The sequence below is a fragment of the Protopterus annectens genome, chromosome 13.part0, assembly GCF_019279795.1.
Source record: "Protopterus annectens isolate FY-2018-M chromosome 13.part0, PAN1.0, whole genome shotgun sequence".
NCBI lineage: Eukaryota > Metazoa > Chordata > Ceratodontiformes > Protopteridae > Protopterus > Protopterus annectens.
Window position 1 is genome coordinate 1,342,602,789 of NC_056747.1, and position 26,909 is coordinate 1,342,629,697.

The following is a 26,909-nucleotide window of genomic DNA, read 5'->3' on the forward strand; positions in this document are numbered from 1 at the left end:
TTAGATAATGCAGTACTTTGTGTGCATGCAGTGACATGCAGTCAGGCTTGGACACAGGCATTGAGGTCTGGTAGCCTGGGGGGACCTATACAGACCACAAACTTGAAGCCAGGATTGGTGAGGTGGTTACGTAAGAGAGGGGCAGCTACCATGTAGCAGTGAGACTGAAAGTGAGCTACAGCTGCTGGTGGGTACTGATGTTCCCTTGGACAGAGTGACTGCAACGGCAGAGGTGAGTAGTAGTACCCAGGCTGACAGTGAGGCACTGCTGTCAGAGGATACCAGTCTTCCTGTGGAAGGGAAGCTGGGAAGGGTTACAAAGAGAGAGAGTTGAGTGACTCAGCTCTCAGGCCCTACATTACAAGGCTTGAGGGAGATAGCCAGGGAAGCACCTGAGTCTCAAGGAAAAGGGGAACCTGTATACTGGGACAAAGCATTACTGTATAGAGAATGACCCCTGAGGGAGGGCTAGAGGGTGAGAAAATACAGCAGTTGGTAGTGCCCAGAGCCTACCATCTGGCACTGCTATCCATAGCCCATGACATTCCCCTTGCAGGTCATATGATCATAAAGCATACCAGGAGACATATTATGAAAAGTTTTAGTGGCTTGAGATTTCCAAGGATGTAACACGGTACTGCAGGACCTGTGAGCAGTGCCAAAAAGCAGGCAAGGCAGGAGACAAGATCAAAACTCCTTTGAGGCCTCTGCCTGTGATTGAGGAGCCATTTCAGAGGATAGCTATGGATATTGTGGTGCCTGAGTACCCCAAGTTCCACAGGGAAGAAGTATATCCTAGTGGTAGTAGATTATGCTACCAGATACCCTGAGGCCATGGTTCTGTCCTCCATTGCAGCAGAGAAGGTGGAAAATGTGTTGCTAGAGATTTCCAGCAGGGTAGGTTTCCTAAAAGAAATACTGACTGACAGAGATGTCAATTTCATGTCAAACCTGCTGGCTTGTCTGTGGATGCACTGTGGGGTGAAGCACCTAAAGACAACCCTCTACCATCCTCAGACTAATGGTCATGTGGAAATGTTAAACTCTACACTAAAGACCATGATATGGGCAATTGCAGACGAGTTTAAGAGGAAGTGGGACAAATATTTACCCCATCTGTTGTTTGCTTACAGAGAGGTGCCCAGGAATCCATGTTTTTCACCCTTTGAGTTGCTGTATGGGCATAGGGTGAATGGACCTCTACATTTGATTTGCAATGAGTGGGAGGGTAGTGTGAATCCCACAAGGAGTCTGTTGTGGAATATGTCCTAAACCTCAGGACAAGGCTCAGGGAATTCATGGGCTTGTCCCAGGAGGACCTGGCAGAAGCCCAACAGCAGACAAAGGTCTGGTATGACAGGAATGCTTGAGTTAGAGAGTATGCTGTAGGGCAACAGGCTATGGTTTTCATTCCTGTCAGACACAATATGCTGCAGGCAGCTTGGTAGGAACCCTTCAAAGTGGTAAGGAAGGTCTGTGCTGTTAACTACACAGTAGAACTGCTAGGCAGGAGGTAGGGGCACAAACTGTACCATGTTAACATGATGAAACCCTACCATGAGAGAAAGGCTCTGGTGCTAAGTATTTGCAGTGAGAGGCCGGAGGAGTCTGAGGGGAATCTACGGCTATGGGAAGCCAGCCAGCAAAATTCCAAGTTACTGTGGTGGAACCTAGGGTTACAGGCATATGATATGATAGTGAAACACTATAATGGGGTCAGCAATGCCAAGGCAGCTGGAATCCCAAGACAGGTAATCGGGTAATGTATTCCCAGACAGTCTCATCCCTCTCAAGCAATGTTTCTCAAGGGGTCACTAGAAAAACTATCTTGAGTATTCAAAGGGGGGGAGAAGTGTGATGAAAGGAAAAACTGCCAGCACAGCTAGCTGGAATTTTATAAATAATTATATGTAATTGGTGAATATCAAAATGATTTATACAATATGCTTGTGTTACAAATGTATTAGAACTGTATGTCATGTGTATATCAAACAGCTTGTACAGATGTGTGTGTTGAAAAGGTATTTGCAAAGTGCTGTTTGAAATGTAACCACAATGTGCCCTACTGGAAGAGAACAGAAATGTATATGCACTATTGTAACTGTTTAAATGTATATATTTTAACATTGGAAACTAGAATACTGGAGGTTTAACTTCAGTCCAGCAAACTTTAACAAAAATATCTGAAATTAAATTACTTTAAAGGCTACGCCATAAAGTTTTCAATGCAGCTAAAATCACACAGTCAGTGTTAGGAAGCTTTCTGTTTTGTCTTTGGAGTGAACTAATTGCTACGTTTGAAGCATGAAGGAATACAATTGTTTTATGACTTCCAGCATCTGCCAAAAATCTGTGGAAAAGCCCTTGTATGTGTATTTTTAAAGGTAGATGTTAAATGTTGCCAGCTTCTAGCAATGGGGTTTTGGCCTAGGAACTAGAAGTCAAATGACCAGAAATGATGTCATTCTGCAAACTATCCCAGCAGTAATGCAGTAATGTTTTAGATATTAATTTGAAAAGTCTCTTAGTGAGACAGAACACTCTTTATTTGGTCTTTGACTTGACAAGAACCATTCACCACAACATCTGCCTCCCTCTAAATTAGTTACTAGGGAATATTAATTCTCTTAGATACACTCAAGAATATATTCAAGCTTAGTGCAGATGTTTTCTTTATTTATTTGAGACTATACTTCAATGTTATTTCAAATATTTCCTTAGATTTTGAATTCTGATGTCAATGTGAATATATATTTAGTATTGTCTTGTTATTTTATTATCTATTATTAAATACATTTAAATCTTTCATTGTGGCTAATCTTTGTAGACAGTACTTGCATATTTATTTGGTGACAAGCCTTGCTTTTGGTCAAACTACCATTTGTATTAATACTAGGTTCATAGGTTGGTAGTAGGCTATCAGCCCTAGGGGCCTATCTAATTACTTGTGCAAACTAATATTACACACTATTATTGGACACCCTTTGTTAAGGGCCTTAAAGTAGCAGATATGGGGTTCTTGTGGCAATGGTAACTACCTTATAATTTGGGCAGAAGGGGCCATAGCTAGTAAACCTATGCCAGCCTTTCCCAGGTGTGTGTGTGTGTGTGTGTGTGTGTGTGTGTGTGTGTGTGTGTGTGTGTGTGAGTGTGTGTGTGTGTGTGGGTGTGTGTAAAACAAATCTCCAAGAGTGTGTGTGCCAGTCACTTGGGCAGGGATATGAAGCACTGGTTGGGCAGAGAGAGTGCTGGAGGACTTGGCTTGGAACCGTGGCTAGGAACTCAACTCTATAGCTGCACCAGTGGGGAGTCTTTTGGGGATCTGGAGAAAAATGGAGAAACCAGTCCCTGACTGACTGCCGTCTCTGTGTGCTCTTAAGGGAAATTGAACTTGATGCAGAGAGCTGCATCTAGAAATACTATGTGTATGTACTTGTCATCCTCTCAGTGAATGTCCTCCACTGTTGCCAGTGGGGAGGATTGAGGCTCTTTGATTACTTGTGGTTTTGTTCCTAAAGTTTACTCTGTAGTCTACCACACAGATGAGTATGTCATCCTTAAATAGTACTTCCCGGATGTACACATGTCCATGTGACTATATGTTTGGTATTGCTTCCTGCATATGTATTCCTCATATCAATTCCAGCAGCTGCTGCATGTTACTATTACACTGTGATACTAAATATTCCAGTTTCAACTGCAGCAGGTCTTCTGCTTTGGCCGAATGCTGTGAGCATGTAGTAGGTATACCTGTGATATCTTTGTGGGTAAGCCAACTGATGTGGATCATGCTGCTGATGGGAGCCTTGGGCAGCAGGAGGCTAGAGTCCTCAGTTCTGTACCATCCTGGAAACTTATAAGGAAGACCCCTCATAATTCCCATTGGAGTTGTTCCAGAAATTGCCTACTGTAGGAGGCCCTTGGGCAAACCAAGGACAAACTGCTGGGACTGTATGTCTGGAGTGCCTTTCCCATGAGGATAAGCTGGAATCTGTGTCTAGGGAAAGGGAACTTTGATCTGCTTTCACTGTGATCGTGGCTGGGATAAGAAGGAAGTGACTGAATAATGAGGTGTAATAACTGACATCCATCCATCCATCCTGAACCCCTTTTCCCATTTTGCACATGGGGTCGGGGTGACATTCATTTTCCATAAATCCTTAACATAAAAAGGAAGACCCTTTTTGTTACAACATATATAAAATATTTTGCAGACAACAAAAGGGAGAGGAAGGCAAAAATAGATTAATACAGTAAAAATTATAGCACTAATTATGATATGTAAAACAGCGACGGTCACAGAAAAGGGACAGTGCAGTATTAAATGAAAGGACTAGTGAGATAGTTAAAAGCAACATTCACCAGTGAAGACTGGGAAACTACTAAAGATGGCAATACTTCTGTTTCATGCTGTAGGTACACTAGACAACAGGAAAAATGCTAGCTAACATCTAGGGAAAGAAGCGCAAAAATAGTCCTTACCATGGGGCTATCACTGACATGATACAGCAGTTTTATTCTGCCATACTTCATATGAAAGAATAAGTTCCTAGTAAATTTCTCATTGCATATGCAGATGTACTCTCAAGCTACCTGTGCTGCAAAAAGACAGTGTTCCTCTCTCATAGAACTGGTACACTGATAGGACAGATTGCAGTGAACATAGATCCTGAAAGAGAGCCATTACAATGCATCATTATTATGAGGACATCAGTGAGGTGAGGGCTATGCAGTTTTATTGTAACCTATTACTCCATTACATACAAAAGAATGGGAAGGAAGCTACCAGTAGCTTCTGGTGACATATAGATATGGTACATTATCTCTGTTGTAAACCAACAGTGATCACCCTTCTTAAAGCTGTTATACAGATCAGCACAGAGTATAAGTATTCCCCATGTTCCACGGAAAAGTCACTAACTTGGTCTTTACCTAGGAACATCAATAAGGCTAGCCATATGGAAGTTTTATTTTACCCATCCACATACAAAATAAGGGAACCAAATTCCCAGTGAACTCCCCATTATATGTGTATATGTGATGATTATTATAAATGGACAGTGTTCCTCTTTTAAAGAACCAGTATGTCGATCAGTATGGACTGCAAACAACCCAAATCCTTGGGACAGCTAACAAAATTCTGGGGGATTCAGCAGTTTTATTGTACCTCCACGGATATCAAAGAATGGAAACAGGTTCCCAGTAAATTTCTCAGAAAATGTGTACAGGTGTTGCATGTTATCTGTTTTGTAAAATGACAACTGCCCTCCCTCGTAATCCAGGTGCACAGTCAGGTGAAGCTTATGAGGGGTCCTAGGTAGATGGAGAAGAAAGTCCTCAGTTCTGAAAGTACCATTCCGGAATCCCCAGAGAAGCCAGGCCCCATGCTTAGCTACCAAGTGCCACCTTTTCTTTCTGCTCACAGACTCCCTAACTACCCCTACACCCCAGTGACTGAAGAAGTTCTTCTGCTCCTCCAGTTCAATCTCCATACGCCAGCAATGAATCCCTGTGCAGAAACTCTTGCAGCTCAACACAGTACTGTAGTATTCAAACCTCTTGTGATTGCTATGGACGGCCTGTTTTTTGTGTGTATAGATCACAGTAGTGCAGTCTAGAGTTACAGTCAAGTTCTTGTGAGCTGTGTCTGTGTCCAGGGTCAGGTGATCTGCATCTGCAACACACAGAAACAACATATGTTTAGTGACACAGGAAACATTCATAGATATTCTGTTAGATGCAACAAGATGCTCCTTTCCAGTGAAGCAATGCATGAGATTTCAACTCTGAGAATTACATAAAGCATTCAGAAACAACTTTACATAGGCTTAATTAGATAAATAATAAAACTTCACAGTGAAATACAATGCAGAATTCCAACTTTAAGAATCACATAAAATACTCCAAGATATTGTATTACATGTATCTACTCAGCTAAGTAACTGAAATTTTAGGACTTTCTTTGCCGAGTCATGAGATGTGGAGACCAAATGGCCAAAAATCCATATAAGTCCAAGATTACCATTTCTCAGAGAACTCCCTTTTCCCTGACTGGCTTACCCCCACATTGGGGGGTCGGAGTACCCCTTTTCCCGGATGGGTTTACCTCTCATGTTGGGTGGTGTCACAGTACCCCCATTTTCCTGACGGGTGTACCCTCCCACATTGGATGGTGAAGAAGGGCTTGCCTTCAGCAAAAACAAACAAGTTTAAAGAAGAAGAGTGATGTTTGGTATGTGCTCTTCTCTCCTTCTCTTGTATTTTGTCTTTTTTTTACCTGGGGACTCAACAAAGCAAGTCGAGAGACTTCAATAGGGAACTGAAATGTTCACTGCTAGTCATATTATCATTGCTTTATGTTAGATAATTTCTCAGTGAATGCATTAATATGCTGATTACATCTGAATCCCCACCTTTACAAGGTATCTGACTGCTGGCCATCATAGATGGCGTCCTACCCCCTTTCATCTAACATCCTGGTTCAAACCCGTAAACCCCAACAAATATGACAAACTCATCTCATATACACATTCCCTACTGTGGTATCTAAGGTTTTATCCTTAAGTTTGCAATTATTGTCTGTCCTGTTTCTTTGAATAATCATTATGGTCAATTAAAATTTAAGTCCAACATTCTGTTAGGGTCTTTCTTCCTGCTGTCTCTCTTCAATCAGGTGCCTCAAGTTGGCACAGTTTTAAGCTATATTTATACACACCGAGAAAACTGTGTAGCTCCTCACTCAGCTTGATCAGTGTGTAAAATGTCAGGAGTGATGTTCCTGCTGAAAATAGAATCCTCTCCTATTTCAGGCAGGTCTGAATGTTTGCTGTGGTAAATGCATAATTCTACTGAAAATCTTTGGGTTTTGCTGAATAAAGTCACTATCAAAGTAAGAGCTGTCATAGGTTCATAAATTCATTATAGACAATCAAATGAAAAATCATTAGGCTCAAACTCACTGTAGTTTACTTACTATCTTTGTCTATAAGAGAATGGGGAACCTGACCCAGAGTGAATTTATCATTACCTCCAATCATCTACGTTTTGCCCCCTTTGCCTGCTGACATGCAGGCAGCTGGCTAAGTAGTTAATGTCATTCTAAGGGGATCCAATAAGTATCAGGCTGGATTGCGATGGTCTACAAGACTTCGTATTTCACTGGGGTACCAGGGCTTCAGTATATAGGCTACAGTCTTTCCTGCTCCATAGTACCTTTTTTAGGCAGAGCCCCCCTACTGAATACTCCTACACAGCAAACTCAAATTTAGGCAGTATCATGGTGATTTTACTCAATGCTAGGAATCTAAATAGAAAATACCAGAACATGAGACGCTTCTACAACTCAAAAACATTCATATCTGAGTAGTTAGTGAGACATTGTTTCAGTGCAATGAGAGCCTATCTCTATATCACAGTTTAGCATCTATTAAGCCCTTAAGGTAACTCCAGGAGAGTATCTGCATTTGTCACAACACCACCACCTCATATCAAGTTACCCACAACCCTGACTTGGAGTTCCTGGAAATCCATACCGTCCTGAACAAATCCAACTCTTACTGTATTGCTAGCTACTGGTCCCCATCGTTTCCCAAAGATCATGGAAATTATGTTAATACCATCAAGGGGTTAAAGATCATACAAAACACCTTATTGCTAGGGGATATAAATTATCCAAGCATTCACTGACACAATGACACCTCGAAAAATGGATATGCTCAATGCTTCCTAGAATTTTTAATACTAATGCGATGGAAAAAATTGTAAAACTACCCACTAGGGGGTCTAATTTCCTTGACCTAATCCATACCAACCTAACAACCCCCATGCCCTGTAACCCACCCCACATCGCTTCATTCTTTGTAAAATCTAATCAAAACTCAGTCATTATCTCAGTCAGGCCAAATAAAACTATCTTTAGGGACTCCTCCAAGGCAACCCTATTTCAACTTATAGAAGATCTATGCAAAAGTGCAACTAATCTCCCACAAATGTCCCTGAGACAATTGTCATATCCATCTCCAAATTTTACCAGCACTTAAACAGATGCATAAAAAAGTCTGTACTCCTTCACCATAAATGTAATGATTACTTCAGGAATAAACCTCTCCAGAGGAACTCCCATATGACTAAATTGTATGAAAAGAAGTAAAACAATGAACAGTTGTAAGAAACCCCATCAGTCTACCTCAAGTCCACACTGAAACAAGCCAGCAAGAACTTAACAGACCTATTACAAATTGTAAAGCAGAGTACACTTGAAGTCACTGCAGACAACCAAAGTAAACTGCTACAAATCTTTCTTCAATTATGTCAGAAAATTAAGAAATAATGCCCGATAATAAACAGAGCTCAAAAGTTCATAGGTAAATACTACGATAGGTGCTCTGGTGGGCCATTTTAAGACTAGCCAGTTTCTCTTGTTGTGTTTGAACTAACCTATTCCATTTAGTGTTAGCTTGGTCTATATTCTCCCTAGTGAGGATATCTAAATGAAAACTTCAGCCAAGCTAGAATTTACACTCAGTGACCTCTCAAACCTCTTGTATCAGAGGCACATGGGATACATGCAAATGGCCCTTATGAACATCAGGTGTTTCAATTATATAGCAATTCTGAATGCCCATGACTTATTTCTTTTGAAGTCATTTCAATTAATAATTTCAGACTAATAAAGCCAAGCACCACTTGTGGATATGCATATTTCAGCCTTATTATGACCTAATCAGCACAGCACAAGCAGAGTGTTTGATTAAGCATAGGAAACACAGGGCTGTTATACCCAGCTGATGTCCATTACCATTAGGGTTAATGCAAAATATCACAACTAACTAACTAAAACAAAGAGTGAGAAGGTCACATGGAAAAAACAATCAGTAAAAACTAAATGAAAACTCCAGCCAAGCTAGAACTTCCACTGAGTGACCTTTCAAACCTCTTGTATCAGAGGCACATGGGATATATGCAAATGGCCCTTATGATCATCAAGTGTTTCAGCTATATGGCAATTCTGAATACCCATGGCTTAATTCTTTTTCTGTGTTTCTTATGCTTAGTCAAACACTCCACTTGTGCTGTGCTGATGACGTCATAACAAGGCCGAAACATGCATATCCACAGCTAGTGGAGTTTTGTTTTATTGGCCTGAAATCGTCCATTGAAATAACTTAAAAAGAAATACACCTGCTCTTCATAAGGGTCATTTGCATATATCCCATGTGCCTCTGATACAAGAGGTTTGAGAGGTCACGCAGTGGAAGTTCTAGCTTGGCTGGAGTTTTCATTTAGTTTTTACTGATTAATTGTTTTTTCTGTGTGACCTTGTGACTCTTTGTTCTAGGGAGAATAACTGGGATCATACCATAGATAATTCAATGGTGCTCATACATGGGATACATCATTCAGGAGCTGAATCTGTCCATTAGTAGTACAGGAGGCAGACTTTGAGAAAAATTCTGTTTCCAATCCAAAGATCCAAGTTGCACTTGAATATGGATAGGGATGAGCTTTGTTTATGTAGATGGAGAATCTGTTCCAAAGCAGCGCTATCCTTTGCAATATAAACCTGCGACTCCAATGTAATAGTACAATGACTGGGCTTTGAGTCTGTCCACGTAGGACATATTGTCTAGACCGTATATTCTTTTAGTAAGGTATCTCTGTGGGTGTTCCAGTTGTTGCATGTGTTTGGACAGCTGCATGCTAAAGGGGGCATTATATGCAAATATTGACCTAATGATGGCTGAGTAAAGAGGGACAATGACATCCCTGGAACTAGACACAATCTCTTGTTTATAAGATATGCAATAAAGAAAGGTTTTCTTACCACAATGGACACATCTTGGTCAAGAGGTAGGTCACTGTTCACATACATTCCCAAATCCTGAACAACTGGGTCAACATTTAGGGGCATATTTTTATTTTTATTTTACATTTGTTGACCGGGATAGTCCGACTGGATGCATGTCCATTTTCAGCGGAGACCCTGGGAGAAAAGCTCCAAGGGTAAGCAGATACAGCATTACATAATACCAGCATTACATATTACAAACAGACTATTTACAGAGATTACATAAGTAAGCAAGTTAAAGAAGTTCCACAGGTTACAGTTAATCCTGAGCACAAGTCAGGATTAAATTAAATTACACAGTAAACTGGTTAACATATTTTTACCTATTCTAGAGAGAGTTAGCCAGGCTTGATACATTGACATAGCCAGTTAAGTGACACATGTTATTTGAGTCTAGTTTTAAATTGACCTAATGTGGAAAGTAAGGTAATATCAGTTGGAAGAGAGTTCCAGGATCTACTTACAGAGTTTGCAAAGAGAGAATCACCAGCTGTGTTATTAATTTTGCTAGTTTGAATTAGTAGTTTGTTAGAGGATCGAAGCGGTCTAGGATTGTTATAGGGGGTGATAATAGGTTTAAGTGCAGGATTATTGTCCGGATTATAGAGGATTTTATAGGCCATAATCAGTTGGTTATACTGGATTAGGGTGGGTAGTTCAAGCCACCCAAGCTGATTTAGGTTGATGCAATGATGTGCCCTAAAAGGCAGCCCAGTGGCAAACCTGGCAATGGGGTCTCCAGTGTGCAGGGAAGTCATAGTGGTTGTTCTCCAATGTAGTAGTTCCATGGGTTAGACAACTTCCCAAAGGAAGAAATAATGCAAATTTTTTAGCATTTTATTCTGAGTCCATGATTTTGGTACCAGTTATTAATATGGAATAAACCTTTCTTCAGGTTGGCTAAGTCATTTGGGGATTCAATGACTGCTCCCTGCTTATCCTTACTAAATCATTTGGGGATTCAATGACTGCTCCCTGCTGATCCTTAATAAATGATTTGGGGATTCAATGACTGCTCCCTGCTTATCCTTACTAAATTATTTGGGGATTCAATGACTGCTCACTGCTGATCCTTACTAAATCATTTGGGGATTCAATGACTGCTCCCTGCTGATCCTTACTAAATCATTTGGGGATTCAATGACTGCTCCCTGCTGATCCTTACTAAATCATTTATTCAATGACTGCTCCCTGCTGATCCTTACTAAATCATTTGGGAATTCAATGACTGCTCCCTGCTGATCCTTACTAAATCATTTGGGGATTCAATGACTGCTCCCTGCTGATCCTTACTAAATCATTTGGGGATTCAATGACTGCTCCCTGCTGATCCTTACTAAATCATTTGGGGATTCAATGACTGCTCCCTGCTGATCCTTAATAATATCAAAGAGTCTAATTCCAAAAGTAGGACCAATATATTAGCAGCCAGATTTAATGCTAACTTTACCCCGTCTACCCACATCCTGTCCCAATGTCTTGAAAAATGTAGTTTCCCCTGAAATTACCTTGGAATAAGCCTTAAAATTCCTGTCAAAGGCTAAACATAATAGCTGTTTGGGAAGAGATAACATACCTTGCAGCACTGTAATCAGTGTCAGGTATGCACTATCCAAAGTTTTACTTAAAATGTTCAACTTTATCCTATCCATAGGTGTGCGGCTGATGTTTGGAGAACAGCCACTGTGACTTCCCTACACGCTGGTGACCCCTGTACAGATCCAGGTAATTAATTTTAAGCCCAACAACAATACCAGCCTTACATGTAAAGCCATTAAATGCATTAAAGCAAAATTCATTTATACAGACAGAAAACCTAACTGATCTAGGGTCCATTCAGCATGGAATTCACAGGAAGCAGGGAAGTTAGATGGTTACTTAGGATGAGAGAGGATAAAGGGAAAGGCCTTAATGAAAGGGCTTCGATTAAGCCTGCTCTGAAATCTACAAGGCTTAGAGTGAGGTAGAATTTGAAATGGTTTGCTTATACTTGCTTATATATGTGGTTCCTGGGCTGCCCCCACTATTACCATCATATTTAAGGTTCCTGCATAGTATTTGTGTATTTCCTGCTCATTATTATGAAGTATAAGTCTACTATTAATAATATATAGTTATTCATACAGTTTTATGTAAGAAGTCAAGCTTAATTCTATGCAATCGTTTATAAAGCTTTCTATAGAATATATCTCATTTATCAGCAGACAAGGGCTGTTTCATAAATATGTATCTATTTTATAGATGTACTTTAAATAACTGTAGAAGTTTATGAGTTCTAAATAACTATGCAAAAGCATATGAATTGTGAATGCAACTTTTATTATGCAAGGTTTATTTCTTATATACTGTTTGCTTGATTTTATTTGAAGGTTTTTTTGATGTGTATCCTTTTAAATATTAAGTCACGAGTTAATTGGCTGTATTTTATTGGCTGGTGATTTTTATTTAAATGTTTTCATGACCACTATTACTTCAGTGGTCTGACAAAGCTATAAGTGAAAGCGCTTACCTGTTTATAATAATAAAAGAAAATTTTTTTAAGCTCGAAGTGTCATTCTAACTATATGAGAAGTTAAGCTACTGCCTGCCTGTTCGTGGATTGTTAGTGTTATTGACTGTTTCCTACTTATTCATTCATTTGAACATTTCCACATTGATCCTTTACTGAACAGTGTCTGCTGCTGTGCTAAGAAAATCAATCGTCTTAAACCCTTCAGCTCCTTGACAGATTAGCTCAAATGTCCTTATGCTCAGTAGCCTACTGCCCACTCTGACGTCCTTATGCTCAGTAGCCTACTGCCCACTCTGACGTCCTTATGCTCAGTAGCCTACTGCCCACTCTGACGTCCTTATGCTCAGTAGCCTACTGCCCACTCTGACGTCCTTATGCTCAGTAGCCTACTGCCCACTCTGACGTCCTTATGCTCAGCAGCCTACTGCCCACTCTGACGTCCTTATGCTCAGTAGCCTACTGCCCACTCTGACGTCCTTATGCTTAGTAGCCTACTGCCCACTCTGACGTAACCTGTGTCCTTCTTTTTGAGACACAAAATGCCCAGGCATATTTGACCTCCTATTTCCTTGCACAATTAGTGGCTCTACAAACACCCATTGTAAGGACTTAAATCTACAACAAATAAACAAGAGTCACTAGTGGGATAAGTTTCTAACTAAATTAATTCTCAGACTGAGGAATAAGTTATCACTACAGGCCAAGCAAAATGTTACTTTAAGGATAGTCCTGATGATTAGATGACTAGACACAAATTTACACTAAGGTTATCATGGACAGGTCTGCTCAGTTTGGGAGGTTAGGCACTTATAAAATGTGGCATGAACTTTATGTGTGTGTACTTAAAGGTTTACATGGCTAAGCATCTTATGGATCCTATACTGCCGGCTCTAATAAAATAGGGTCTGTTGACCAATTCACAATCCAGTGTGTAGGAATTAATATTTAATTGGGTTAGTTTATGAATAATTTTACAATGTGAGACAATGTCAAAGGCCTTTGCTAAGCCCAGTTAGGTACTGTATACTAATTTGCTTCCATCTAGTGTCTCTGTGACTCTTCTGAAGAAGTGAACAAAGTTAGTGTGATCTGTCTTTGAGAAAGCCACAGTGGTCGGGATCAAGGGCTAGTAAGCTGCAAATATCCTTATTAAGCTATTCTGTGATGATATATTCCACTGTCTTACATATGAAGCTAAGAAGTCTAAGTTTATAGTTATCAGGGTCAGTAGGTGGGCCATTCTTGTGTTGGGGTACCACAGCAGTTGTTCTCCAAGCTTCATGAACATAACCAGTCAAGAAGCTAAGGTTAAATAGGTCAATAAAGGAGTCAGCAAGGCAGTGTTTCATGCTAACAATAAAGCATAGTATATTATCTGAACTCATACAGCTAGTGTTCCTTGGTGTGGACAGAATATCTATGATTTATTCTATGGTGATAAAAGGGGGTGTCAATTGCCAGAGTGGGAAGGAAACCATTGACTAGACAGACAAAAAAAGTTCCAGCTAAATGTATCCACAAGCATACTTAAACATCTGAATGGGTGTTGCAACTAAATGCAGTGCTGAGTATTGCTTCTGAGTTTTCTGACATAACTGAATAAGACTTTGGGGTGATCTTTGAAAGTGGTACAATAATGAACTCATATTTGAACTTTGCTAATTTTATTTTCTTAGTTTCTTGTTGACTCTCTTGAGGTTACTTGGTTAGTGGGAAGAAACCTGAGCTTATTTTTCAGGTTATTTCTTTTTCTTTTGTGGAGTTTTTTATGTTGGGGTTCACTCAAATGGATTTGTTTCTGAACTTGGCAAATTTACTTATGATTAATGGAGATGGGTCTCAATGCACGAGCTTAGCTGAGAACAAAATCTGGCTGTAAATATGTCAGTTTTAGCTATTGGGGCCCTCATACGGTGGACTGGTTTTATATTTTATAAGACAGGAAGCTAGTATTAGGAAGTCTGCCTTACAAACGTCTCTGAAAACGGAGATAACCACTGGGAACTTTGCTTGAGATTTTATGGTGAATATATGGCACTGTTATCAGATTTGACCAGTGAGAAGACAAGTATGGGGGTGATCCATAATGGTACCATACTTGGGAGAATCAAATCTAAAAGATTTGAGCCCATAGTATGGGTAAGTAATAACTGGTCTAAAGAATGGGTATTGACATCTATGAGCCAGTGTGCATAATTGCCATTTGTGGTTTATGTTAGCTAGTGTATGGATGGAATTTTAATTTATTTATTTATTTATTTATTTATTTTGCAAACCAGGGTTATGTGCTTTGGTGGTTCTCCCTCAGTGTGTGCAGTACCACTCACGAGTTTCGCAACCAATCCATGTCTGCCTCTCGGAATGTTGCTCCACATCCCAAACCTTCCTGGAGCCTTGTAGATGAAGCACTCCAGACTGTGACCATAGAAGCAGAACTGGTATCTGTAATCTGATACTGCTTCATTTTAACTCTGTCACCAGCTCATCAGACCACTATCTATCAGTTAGGGACCAGACAGTTGCCATAGCTACTTGAGAGATGTTTGCTTATGTAGTGGTAGCCTTACCCTAACAACACACTGACATTATCTTTGAGACTGTGCCTGTCATGAGGTGTGGCTGCTGGGATGTCCCACCTTGGGCCCATGGGAAGTGACTGCTCCAAGCCTGGCCACACATAAATAGTTGAGCCTCTGATTATAATCCCGATCACTTACAGGTTCATAAGTTCATAGTAGGCTAATGACCACAAGGGTCTTTACAAGACTCGCCATACAAACTAACCCAGTTTTGTCCCAGAGTTCCTTATGCTGGGGTATAACATATAACATATAGCATACCTGTATGCTGGGGTATAACATATAACATATAGCATACCTGTATGCTGGGGTATAACATATAACATATAGCATACCTGTATGCTGGGGTATAACATATAACATATAGCATACCTGTATGCTGGGGTATAACATATAACATATAGCATACCTGTATGCTGGGGTATAACATATAACATATAGCATACCTGTATGCTGGGGTATAACAGTAAAGAGAGAACTAAGGGTTATTTGTAGTGGTATTTTAGTTGGGGATTAATTTAATTACTGTAGAATAACAAGATGTGTTAGCATACATTTTCTGAAGGATATGAAATCTGAAGGTCAAATTATTAATTATTATTATTTATTATTAGTATTATAAAGCATTATTTAGTGACTTCAGTTCTCCATGATTTGCCAGAAAAACACAAATTTGATGAGTAACAAATTGAAACTATAAGGCAAAAATCTGGACATTCTATGATGAAAATCTGTACATATGAGAGGTATGACCTCAGCACATGAGTTTAGTGCTGCCGTGCTGGTGCTGTAATTCTGGCAGTGTGTTACTTCTGACAAATATGTGATTTGAGAGGTCTGCCTCCAGTTTAAGAATTTACATCTGCTGCATATATAGGTCAGTACTAGCTATCATTAGGTGGCGATCAGTGCTACCTAAATAGGTGGCAATCAGTACTAGCTATCAATAGGTGGCGATCAGTGCTAGCTATCAATAGGTGGCAATCAGTGCTAGCTATCAATAGGTGTTGATCAGTGCTAGCTATCAACAGGTGGCAATCAGTGAGTACACGAGCAGTTTGACACACCCCAAACCATCAAGTACTAGCAGGCTAGTATCAGCTGCGATAATAGCAACTGTAGTAACATGCAAACATCTGACAGAAAGGTACAATGAGTCTAGAGGGGGTTACAGGACTGCTGGAGAGTCAGGTGCCATTCAGTTTCAGTCCTCTCCTGTAGATTTGAGACTTTTTAAATTTTTCATACATGTATGCTATGTGCACTTCATTACTGGAATTCTGAACAAAGTGTAACATGTTCCATAGGACCACGGATGTTACAAGGCAACTGAGCCATGAGGTAATTTCTGTCCTGATGTGTCCACCCTTAGGCCTTGCCTCTCTTTTCAAGGAGGTCCAGGTCAGTCATACCAGAGGTGAATTTGCTGACACTTATCCAGTTGTCCAGCTACTTTGAAAGGCAGAGAGTGTGTTACACTGCTTAACTTGGAGAGGGAGTTTGTTCCCGAGAAGAGGTAGGTGCTGCATGACAAATCTATCCTTTTTCCTTGTCTTATTTATTGGAGTAGATTTAGACCTCTGGCCCTAGTGTTAGCCGGACTGTTTGATTACTGACATATACGTTTTTCCTACCGGATCCCTTATATCCCATAAATAAAGCACAGGTCACCCTTAAGTAGTCTATCTGCAACTGACCACAGGGATAAAGCCTCCAGACTTTCTTTGTAGTTCAGATGTTTTAAGCCCCTGAGCTTTTAAGTTACAAACTGCTGAAGTCTTTCCAACTGCTTAATATGTTTATTAAGGTACGCTGCAAAGGGAGCATTGTACTCAGTGACTCTAACCATCCAAGAAGGAGCATTGTACTCAGTGATTCTAATCATCTAAGAAGGAGCGTTGTATTCAGTGAGTGTAATCATCCAAGGAGGAGCTTTGTACTCAAAGAGTGTAGTCAGTGTCATGTACAAGGAAGTGAGGAATTCTTTTGATCTGGAAGAAATACATTTTGCTATGAGGTGTGCAAGGTAAAACTATTTCCTAACCACTGTAGCAATGTAATGGTCAAATGTAAGGAACTCTCCACCTAAGTTTCCAGGTCTTTCACAACCATATGTATTTATTTATTTATTTATCTGACATTTGTTTACTGGGAAGGTCTGACTGGGTATGAGCCCATTTTCAGGGGAGGCCTGGGGAGATAAGCTCCACAAGTACACATTAAAGAGAATTTAAAAAAACTGAACAATGGTTACAAATATTAAGACAATAACAAAGCAGAACAATATGCGAAATACAATAAAAGAAAAATGAGCAAGGTATAAGGCAAACAATGAAGTTGACCATACCATATGAACCTATGAACCTATACATTATATACAAGGTAGAAGAGAGTTCCTAATGTGCATGTTACATGAAAATGCATGAAAAATATAACAGAATAAGTAACAGGTTGTAAAAGCCATATACTTTTTATGACAGGAGAACTAGATAGTAAATTTCAGTCAGATTCTAGGATAGAGAAAGGCTAGCATAAGAATATAAAGAAAGGGCATTAGAAGGTTAAGGAGTTAAAGAGAGGTGAGGCTAGAAAGTAGGTAAAGCAGGAAGGGAAGTAGGCTATATCAAGATAAAGTCTATTACGAGTGGGGAAGAGGGGAACAGAAAAGAGTATTAAGATGGCACGGAGTGTGGGCAGATCCAGTTATTAGTTAGATGCTGTTTCAACCTGCACTTGAAGGAATAGTAGTGGGGTAAAAGTTTGATTGCTTCTGGAGTGCTATTCCATGATTTGGCAACACAGTGAGAGTACAGCCTAATTTTTTTTAGATTTTGAATACATATGTTATCCATAATGTATGCTGGAGTTGGAGTGCTTACCAAACACTACAGTGTTGCAACTTTTGGCACTGAGATTCATGCAATTTTTAGTACACCAAGTTTTGATTAGTGTAAGTTCCTGTTGGATTGCCTGTATATCAGAGGGGAATTGATGACTACCAACTTACAATCATTCTGAAACTTTATTAATCAAAGATCCTTGTTTGACAAGTGGAGATCTAAAAGTTGATGCCAAACAGCAGAAATCCCAGCACAGATCCCTGCGGAACACCACTGGTCATCTTCATGCGTTCACTGAGGATGTACCCCTTACTGCCTTACTTTTATTGTGTAAACTCTCTTTCTAAACCAACTTGCTGTCCATCTAACCACTCGTAGATAAATCTGGAACTCCTTCAACTTGCTTATTATATTTCAATATAATACTGTACTGAATGCCATGATGTGGTCAAAGAACTGAGTGGACAATCTGTCCACAATCTACAATCTTAATGACCCTCTCAAAGTTCACAAGATTCATTACACATGACATTTGGCAAAGCAAAAACAGCTGAGATTTTGCTATCATAGTTAATAAGGTTAGTTATGATACATTCCATGGCTTTAGGTTGATGGGTCTGTAACTCCCAGGGAACTGTAGTAGAGTCACCCTTGCAGAGTTGTATCATAACCACTGCTCATACCACTCTGGGAGAAAGCCAGTTGATAGGTGTAGCTTGAGGACTTTAAGTAGTGGATTCACAGATGTTTGCTTTGTGCCATTTATTAGGCAACGAGGTATGTTCGCAAGCCCCATGCATGAGGTATTTTTCATTTTGGACAGCGCTTTCAATTCATGCTTCTTGAAGGTCGGTGGCTTGATTGCATCAGAGATAAATGGGTTTGGAATAGATGTCTCTGGGGTGAAGCTGGCACTAAATTTGTCTGCTAGAATGTTGACAATGCCCACTGGGTTTTTATTTCTTTGACATAGCTAAAGCAGAGTTTGCAATGGTCTTAGCTAGCTGTTTGATGTTCTTCTTCTTCTTTCGGCTGCTCCTGTTAGGGGTCGCCACAGCGGATCATCTGTTTCCATTTCTTCCTGTCCTCTACATCTTGCTCTGTCACACCAATCACCTGCATGTCCTCTCTCACTACATCCATAAACCTTATCTTAGGCCTTCCTCTTTTCCTGTTACCTGGTAACTTCATCCTTTGCATCTTTTTCCCAATATACTCTGCATCCCTCCTCAGCACATGTCCAAACCAACATAATCTTGCCTCTCTGACTTTGTCTCCAAACTATCCAACCTGGGCTGACCCTCTAATATACTGATTCCTAATAGTGTCCACCCTCGTCACACCCAGTACAAATCTTAACATCTTTAACTCTGCCACATCAAGCTCTGACTCCTGTGTTTTTGTCAATGCCACTGTCTCCAACCCATATAACTTAGCTGGTCTCACTACCCTCTTGTAGACCTTCCCTTTCACTCTTACTGGTACCCGTCTGTCACAAATCACTCCTGACACTCTTCTCCACCCACTCCATCCTGCCTGTAGTCTCTTCTTCACCTCTCTTCCACACTCACCATTACTCTGAACTGTTGAACCTAAGTACTTAAACTCATCCACCTTCACCACCTCTACTCCCTGCATCCTCACCATTCCTCTATCCTCCTTCTCATTCACACACATATATTCTGTCTTAGTCCTGCTGACCTTCATTCCTCTTCTCTCTAGAGGATATCGCCACCTCTCCAGGGTCTCCTCCACCTGTTTCCTACTCTCACTACAGATCACAATGTCATCTGCAAACATCATAGTCCACAGGGACTCCTGTCTGATCTCGTCTGTCAACCTGTCCATCAGTATTGCAAATAAGAAAGGGCTCAGTGCTGATCCTTGATATAATCCCACCTCCACCTTAAATGCATCCGTCACTCCCACCACAGAACTTACCGCTGTCACGCTACCCTTGTACATATCCTGTACCACTCTTACATACTTCTCTCACACTACCAACTTCCTCATACAATACCACAATTCCTCTCTAGGCACCCTGTCATATGCATTCTCTAAATCCACAAAGACACAATGCAACTCCTTCAGACCTTCTCTGTACTTCACCAACACTCTCAGAGCAAACATCACATCTGTAGTGCTCTTTCCTGGCATGAAACCATACTGCTGATCACTAATCATCACCTCCCTTCTTAACCTAGCTTCCACTACTCTTTCCCATAACTTCATGCTGTGACTGATCAATGTAATCCCTCTGTAGTTACTACAGCTCCGCACATCACCCTTATTCTTAAAAATCAGTACCAAAACACTTATTCCTCAGGCATCCTCTCACTTTCCAAGATTTCATTAAACCATCTAGTTAAAAACTCCCCTGCCATTTCACCTAAACACCTCCATGCTTCCACAGGTATATCATCTGGACAAACAGCCTTTCCGTTCTTCATCCTCTTCATAGCTATCCTTACTTCCTCCTTGCTAATCCACTGCAATTCATGATTCACTATCCGCACATCATCCAACCTTCTCACCCTCTCATTCTCTGTGTGATGCTGTCTTTAATTTGGTGATAATTTGTTCTACTATATAGGTTTAGGAGTTTCTTCATTTTATTATATTTTAAAATATTAATGCTTAATGAGCATTACACTAGTTTGAGTTTAAACATCCCCATTTGCTTGGATCTAGTGACAATTTAATACATTTGCCCAAGTGCAAGTAGAACTTTTCTGCATAACTTTGCAGTATCGACATTAAGGGTAGCACTGTTTCACTAGACTGTAGAGATTTCCTCACAGAATTGCAGGAGATTTGTAAATCTGAAATACTTGCTGTTGGTGACATTCATTTCTGAAGGTTTGTAGATTTTGTTGGAGAAGATCACCAGTTTGTGGTCTGAGGAGGATACATTCGGGATTGCACACACACATACTATGTTTGTTACCATCAGGACAAGTCTACTCAGGTTTTTAACAATCTGGTTCAGCAAGTTTTTGTTTCTAAACTATAAGTTTTGTATATATCTTACATTGGTGTAGGTCCCCAAGTTAATTGGGTACTTAAAAATCACCTAGGATTACAGCATTCTTACTTAGGAGGAATACTAAGGAATGTCATATGATTTTCTGGAGATATAGAGGGTGTTATGTAGTATGTTGTGATCTGATAGTGACCTTATCAAGTGTGATTTGAATTCCTCTATGCACCATTTGTGGGTCTATAGTTATCTATCTCAACATATTGTGGTCTGTAACATATACGGCTACATTGTTAGCATACAGTTGGATACATGATTCATATATAGTTGGATACAGTATTAGTATACAGGTGCATACAATATTAGTATATAGTTAGTTGCATATAGTTTTAGTATATATACAATATTAGTATATAGTTAGTTGGATATAGTTATAGTATATAGCTGGACACAGTATTAATATATAGTTGATCCCCCCAAACAAAAAGACCATAGTGAAGAACTTCTCTAAAGCAAACTTCACACTACTCAAGACTGGTGTGGTATCCTTCAAGGCCCCTGAGTCAGAGGAAACCACAACCCAAGCTGCGGAAGCCCTTACAAATGCCTTCTATGAACACCTCCAGGACTGCATGGATCAGGCAATCCCAAATAAAACCAAGACTCTTTCCACAAAGGGCAAACGTCCAGTCTGGTGGACCCCAGCCATTAACAAACTTTACAATAAGAGGAGAAAGCTATTACATGATAGAACAAAATCCATAAAAGGGAAGTCACCCTGATCATTATTAGTAAAAAAACGAGCACTCATAAAATCAACTAAGGCCAATTTTGAGAGAAAAATTGCCATGGATTCAAAGGACAATCATAAGGCCTTTTTCAGCTATGTTAGGAACCTGGGTGGAAACTCACAGATATGCTCAGAATTAGTCCAAAATGATACAAAATCACTGAACCCACAGACATTGCCAACATACTGGCAGACAGGTTCAGTGCAAACTTCACCCCTCTCCCCTAAAGGAGAGATAACTATCCCAGCCGAGTGTAGCCTCCCGGACATCTCAAATGCGCAGGTGAAAGCTGCTCTCTCTAAAGCTAAAAACACAGCATCAATGGGACCGGATGGTGTCCCCGGCTGTGTGCTACACGAGCTAAATGAGGAATTAAACCCGCACATAAGGCAGCTGTTTAATCTCAGCCTTACCACAGGATATGTGCCCAAGGAGTGGCGTCACGGCAACTGTGGTCCCACTCCACAAAGGTGGCCTCACGGACCCTGGTAATTACCGCCCATAAGCTTAACAAGTCTAGTCTGCAAAGCTATGGAGAGGATCATAATGGAGCTCATAAACAAAGATATAGGGGACTTGCAGACATTGGACCCGACCCAGTTTGGCTTTGTCAAGGGAAGATCATGCCTTTTGAACTTGGTGACTTCTTGAAATAGTCACCAAGGCCATTGATGAGGGAAAGGCAGTCCATACAGCCTACCTTGACCTTGCAAAGGCTTTCGACACAATACCCCACTCGGGTATTGTAGAAAAACTTACCAGCTTAAATGTAAACCCATATGTCACAAGATGGGTTGCAAACTGGCTTAAGGACAGAACCCACAGGGTTAGAGTTGCTGGCGCTGTGTCAGACTCCAAGCCGGTCACAAGTGGTGTCCCACAGGGCTCGGTCCTTGGCCCCTATTGTTTGGCATCTACTTCTCAGAAGTACAGGCCAACATGGGAGGACTTTGGCTGACAAAGTTTGCAGATGACTGCAAACTGGGCCATAGTGGAAAGTGCATCGGACACGGATATCCTTCAGAAGGGACTCACTGAAACAGATAGCTGGTGCCAGAGCCATGGCCTGAAGTTAAACGCCAAAAATGTATAGTCATACCCTTCGGGAAAAACAAGGTAACCCCAAGCTACCATATAGGTGGCAATCCACTAAGCACAGAAGAGGTTATCAGGGACCTGGGGACCCAGGTTGACAGTGGCCTTTCTTTTGACACTCACATTGCTAAAGTGGTTAGAAAGACCTTCTACATTGCCCACCTGATCATGAAGGGATTCACATCCAGATCTAGTGAGGTCATTGTTCCTCTGTAGTCTTCACTTGTCAGACCAATGATCGAGTACAATGCCCCATTCGGGATGTATCTCACCCGACATCTGCAGCAATTGGAGAGACCCCAAAAGTTCCTCACCAAAAGGATAAAGGGACTCCAAAATCTGTCATATGCTGCCAGATTGAAGAAACTCCAGCTCTATTCAGTCGCATACCGTCTGCTCAGAGGTGACATGTGCCTGACATACAAGGCCATGTCCAACCCGGAATTAATGGACATGCTCCACCTCAAAAAATCCAAATTCACCAAAACCACTAGAGCAAGCGACTTAAACCTTAGCACGGATATAAATAGGACGTGCTGGAGGGATAGATTTATCACTCAGAGACTCCCTATGCTGTGGAATAAAATCCCGGTCCATGTGAGGCAGAGCACCTCGCTGACTCTGTTCAAGAGAAATCTAGACCTGTGGATGGGAGATCGTAGGTTTACCCCGGGAATCATCTCTGGGTCACTGCTGGACAGAGGCACAACAAACTAATGGGCACAGTATTTTTTCATATAAGGGGTGGCGTAAGCCACAATAATTTGGGCTAGGCTTATAAATGCCTTAGGGCAGATAGCCTAGTATAAACCTATGAACCTATGAACGAGTGGGGAAGAGGGGAACAGAAAAGAGTATTAAGATGGGAAGGAGGGTGGGCAGATCCAGTTATTAGTTAGATGCTGTTTCAACCTGGACTTGAAGGAATAGTAGTGGGGTAAAAGTTTGATTGCTTCTGGAGTGCTATTCCATGATTTGGCAACACAGTGAGAGTACAGCCTAATTTTTTTTAGATTTTGAATACATATGTTATCCATAATGTATGCTGGAGTTGGAGTGCTTACCAAACACTACAGTGTTGCAACTTTTGGCACTGAGATTCATGCAATTTTTAGTACACCAAGTTTTGATTAGTGTAAGTTCCTGTTGGATTGCCTGTATATCAGAGGGGAATTGATGACTACCAACTTACAATCATTCTGAAACTTTATTAATCAAAGATCCTTGTTTGACAAGTGGAGATCTAAAAGTTGATGCCAAACAGCAGAAATCCCAGCACAGATCCCTGCGGAACACCACTGGTCATCTTCATGCGTTCACTGAGGATGTACCCCTTACTTTTATTGTGTAAACTCTCTTTCTAAACCAACTTGCTGTCCATCTAACCACTCGTAGATAAATCTGGAACTCCTTCAACTTGCTTATTATATTTCAATATATTACTGTACTGAATGCCTTGATGTGGTCAAAGAACTGAGTGGACAATCTGTCCACAATCTACAATCTTAATGACCCTCTCAAAGTTCACAAGATTCATTACACATGACATTTGGCAAAGCAAAAACAGCTGAGATTTTGCTATCATAGTTAATAAGATTAGTTATGATACATTCCATGGCTTTAGGTTGATGGGTCTGTAACTCCCAGGGAACTGTAGTAGAGCCACCCTTGCAGAGTTGTATCATAACCACTGCTCATACCACTCTGGGAGAAAGCCAGTTGATAGGTGTAGCTTGAAGACTTTAAGTAGTGGATTCACAGATGTTTGCTTTGTGCCATTTATTAGGCAACGAGGTATGTTCGCAAGCCCCATGCATGAGGTATTTTTCATTTTGGACAGCGCTTTCAATTCATGCTTCTTGTAGGTCGGTGGCTTGATTGCATCAGAGATAAATGAGTTTGGAATAGATGTCTCTGGGGTGAAGCTGGCACTAAATTTGTCTGCTAGAATGTTGACAATGCCCACTGGGTTTTTATTTCTTTGACATAGCTAAAGCAGAGTTTGCAATGGTCTTAGCTAGCTGTTTGATGTTCTTCTTCTTCTTTCGGCTGCTCCCGTTAGGGGTCGCCACAGCGGATCATCTGTTTCCATTTCTTCCTGTCCTCTACATCTTGCTCTGTCACACCAATCACCTGCATGTCCTCTCTCACTACATCCATAAACCTTATCTTAGGCCTTCCTCTTTTCCTGTTACCTGGTAACTTCATCCTTTGCATCTTTTTCCCAATATACTCTGCATCCCTCCTCAGCACATGTCCAAACCAACATAATCTTGCCTCTCTGACTTTGTCTCCAAACTATCCAACCTGGGCTGACCCTCTAATATACTGATTCCTAATTGTGTCCACCCTCGTCACACCCAGTACAAATCTTAACATCTTTAACTCTGCCACGTCAAGCTTTGACTCCTGTGTTTTTGTCAATGCCACTGTCTCCAACCCATATAACTTAGCTGGTCTCACTACCCTCTTGTAGACCTTCCCTTTCACTCTTACTGGTACTCGTCTGTCACAAATCACTCCTGACACTCTTCTCCACCCACTCCATCCTGCCTGTACTCTCTTCTTCACCTCTCTTCCACACTCACCATTACTCTGAACTGTTGAACCCAAGTACTTAAATTCATCCACCTTCACCACCTCTACTCCCTGCATCCTCACCATTCCTCTATCCTCCTTCTCATTCACACACATATATTCTGTCTTAGTCCTGCTGACCTTCATTCCTCTTCTCTCTAGAGGATATCTCCACCTCTCCAGGGTCTCCTCCACCTGTTTCCTACTCTCACTACAGATCACAATGTCATCTGCAAACATCATAGTCCACAGGGACTCCTGTCTGATCTTGTCTGTCAACCTGTCCACCAGTATTGCAAATAAGAAAGGGCTCAGTGCTGATCCTTGATATAATCCCACCTCCACCTTAAATGCATCCGTCACTCCCACCACAGAACTTACCGCTGTCACACTACCCTTGTACATATCCTGTACCACTCTTACATACTTCTCTCACGCTACCAACTTCCTCATACAATACCACAATTCCTCTCTAGGCACCCTGTCATATGCATTCTCTAAATCCACAAAGACACAATGCAACTCCTTCAGACCTTCTCTGTACTTCTCCATCAACACTCTCAGAGCAAACATCACATCTGTAGTGCTCTTTCCTGGCATGAAACCATACTGCTGATCACTAATCATCACCTCCCTTCTTAACCTAGCTTCCACTACTCTTTCCCATAACTTCATGCTGTGACTGATCAATGTAATCCCTCTGTAGTTACTACAGCTCCGCACATCACCCTTATTCTTAAAAATCAGTACCAAAACACTTATTCCTCAGGCATCCTCTCACTTTCCAAGATTTCATTAAACCATCTAGTTAAAAACTCCCCTGCCATTTCACCTAAACACCTCCATGCTTCCACAGGTATATCATCTGGACAAACAGCCTTTCCTTTCTTCATCCTCTTCATAGCTATCCTTACTTCCTCCTTGCTAATCCACTGCAATTCATGATTCACTATCCGCACATCATCCAACCTTCTCGCCCTCTCATTCTCTGTTTGATGCTGTCTTTAATTTGGTGATAATTTGTTCCACTATATAGGTTTAGGAGTTTCTTCATTTTATTATATTTTAAAATATTAATGCTTAATGAGCATTACACTAGTTTGATTTTAAACATCCCCATTTGCTTGGATCTAGTGACAATTTAATACATTTGCCCAAGTGCAAGTAGAACTTTTCTGCATAACTTTGCAGTATCGACATTAAGGGTAGCACTGTTTCACTAGACTGTAGAGATTTCCTCACAGAATTGCAGGAGATTTGTAAATCTGAAATACTTGCTGTTGGTGACATTCATTTCTGAAGGTTTGTAGATTTTGTTGGAGAAGATCACCAGTTTGTGGTCTGAGGAGGATACATTCGGGATTGCACACACACATGCTATGTTTGTTACCATCAGGACAAGTCTACTCAGGTTTTTAACAATCTGGTTCAGCAAGTTTTTGTTTCTAAACTATAAGTTTTGTATATATCTTACATTGGTGTAGGTCCCCAAGTTAATTGGGTACTTAAAAATCACCTAGGATAACAGCATTCTTACTTAGGAGGAATACTAAGGAATGTCATATGATTTTCTGGAGATATAGAGGGTGTTATGTAGTATGTTGTGATCTGATAGTGACCTTATCAAGTGTGATTTGAATTCCTCTATGCACCATTTGTGGGTCTATAGTTATCTATCTCAACATATT

The 26,909-nt window shown here is 40.7% G+C and overlaps 1 protein-coding gene across 2 annotated transcripts in view; it reads right to left on the reverse strand.

Annotated features, from left to right (window-relative positions):
• Positions 1–4,705: 4,705 nt before the first annotated feature.
• LOC122788292 (verrucotoxin subunit beta-like) overlaps positions 4,706–26,909 on the reverse strand; it is a 574,742-nt gene continuing 552,538 nt past the window's right edge. For both annotated transcript variants that reach the window (XM_044055369.1, XM_044055368.1), the window contains one exon: positions 4,706–5,674. In XM_044055369.1, the coding sequence (XP_043911304.1) occupies positions 5,130–5,674 (545 nt within the window). In that variant the 3' untranslated portion in view covers positions 4,706–5,129. The remainder of the gene's footprint in view (positions 5,675–26,909) is intronic.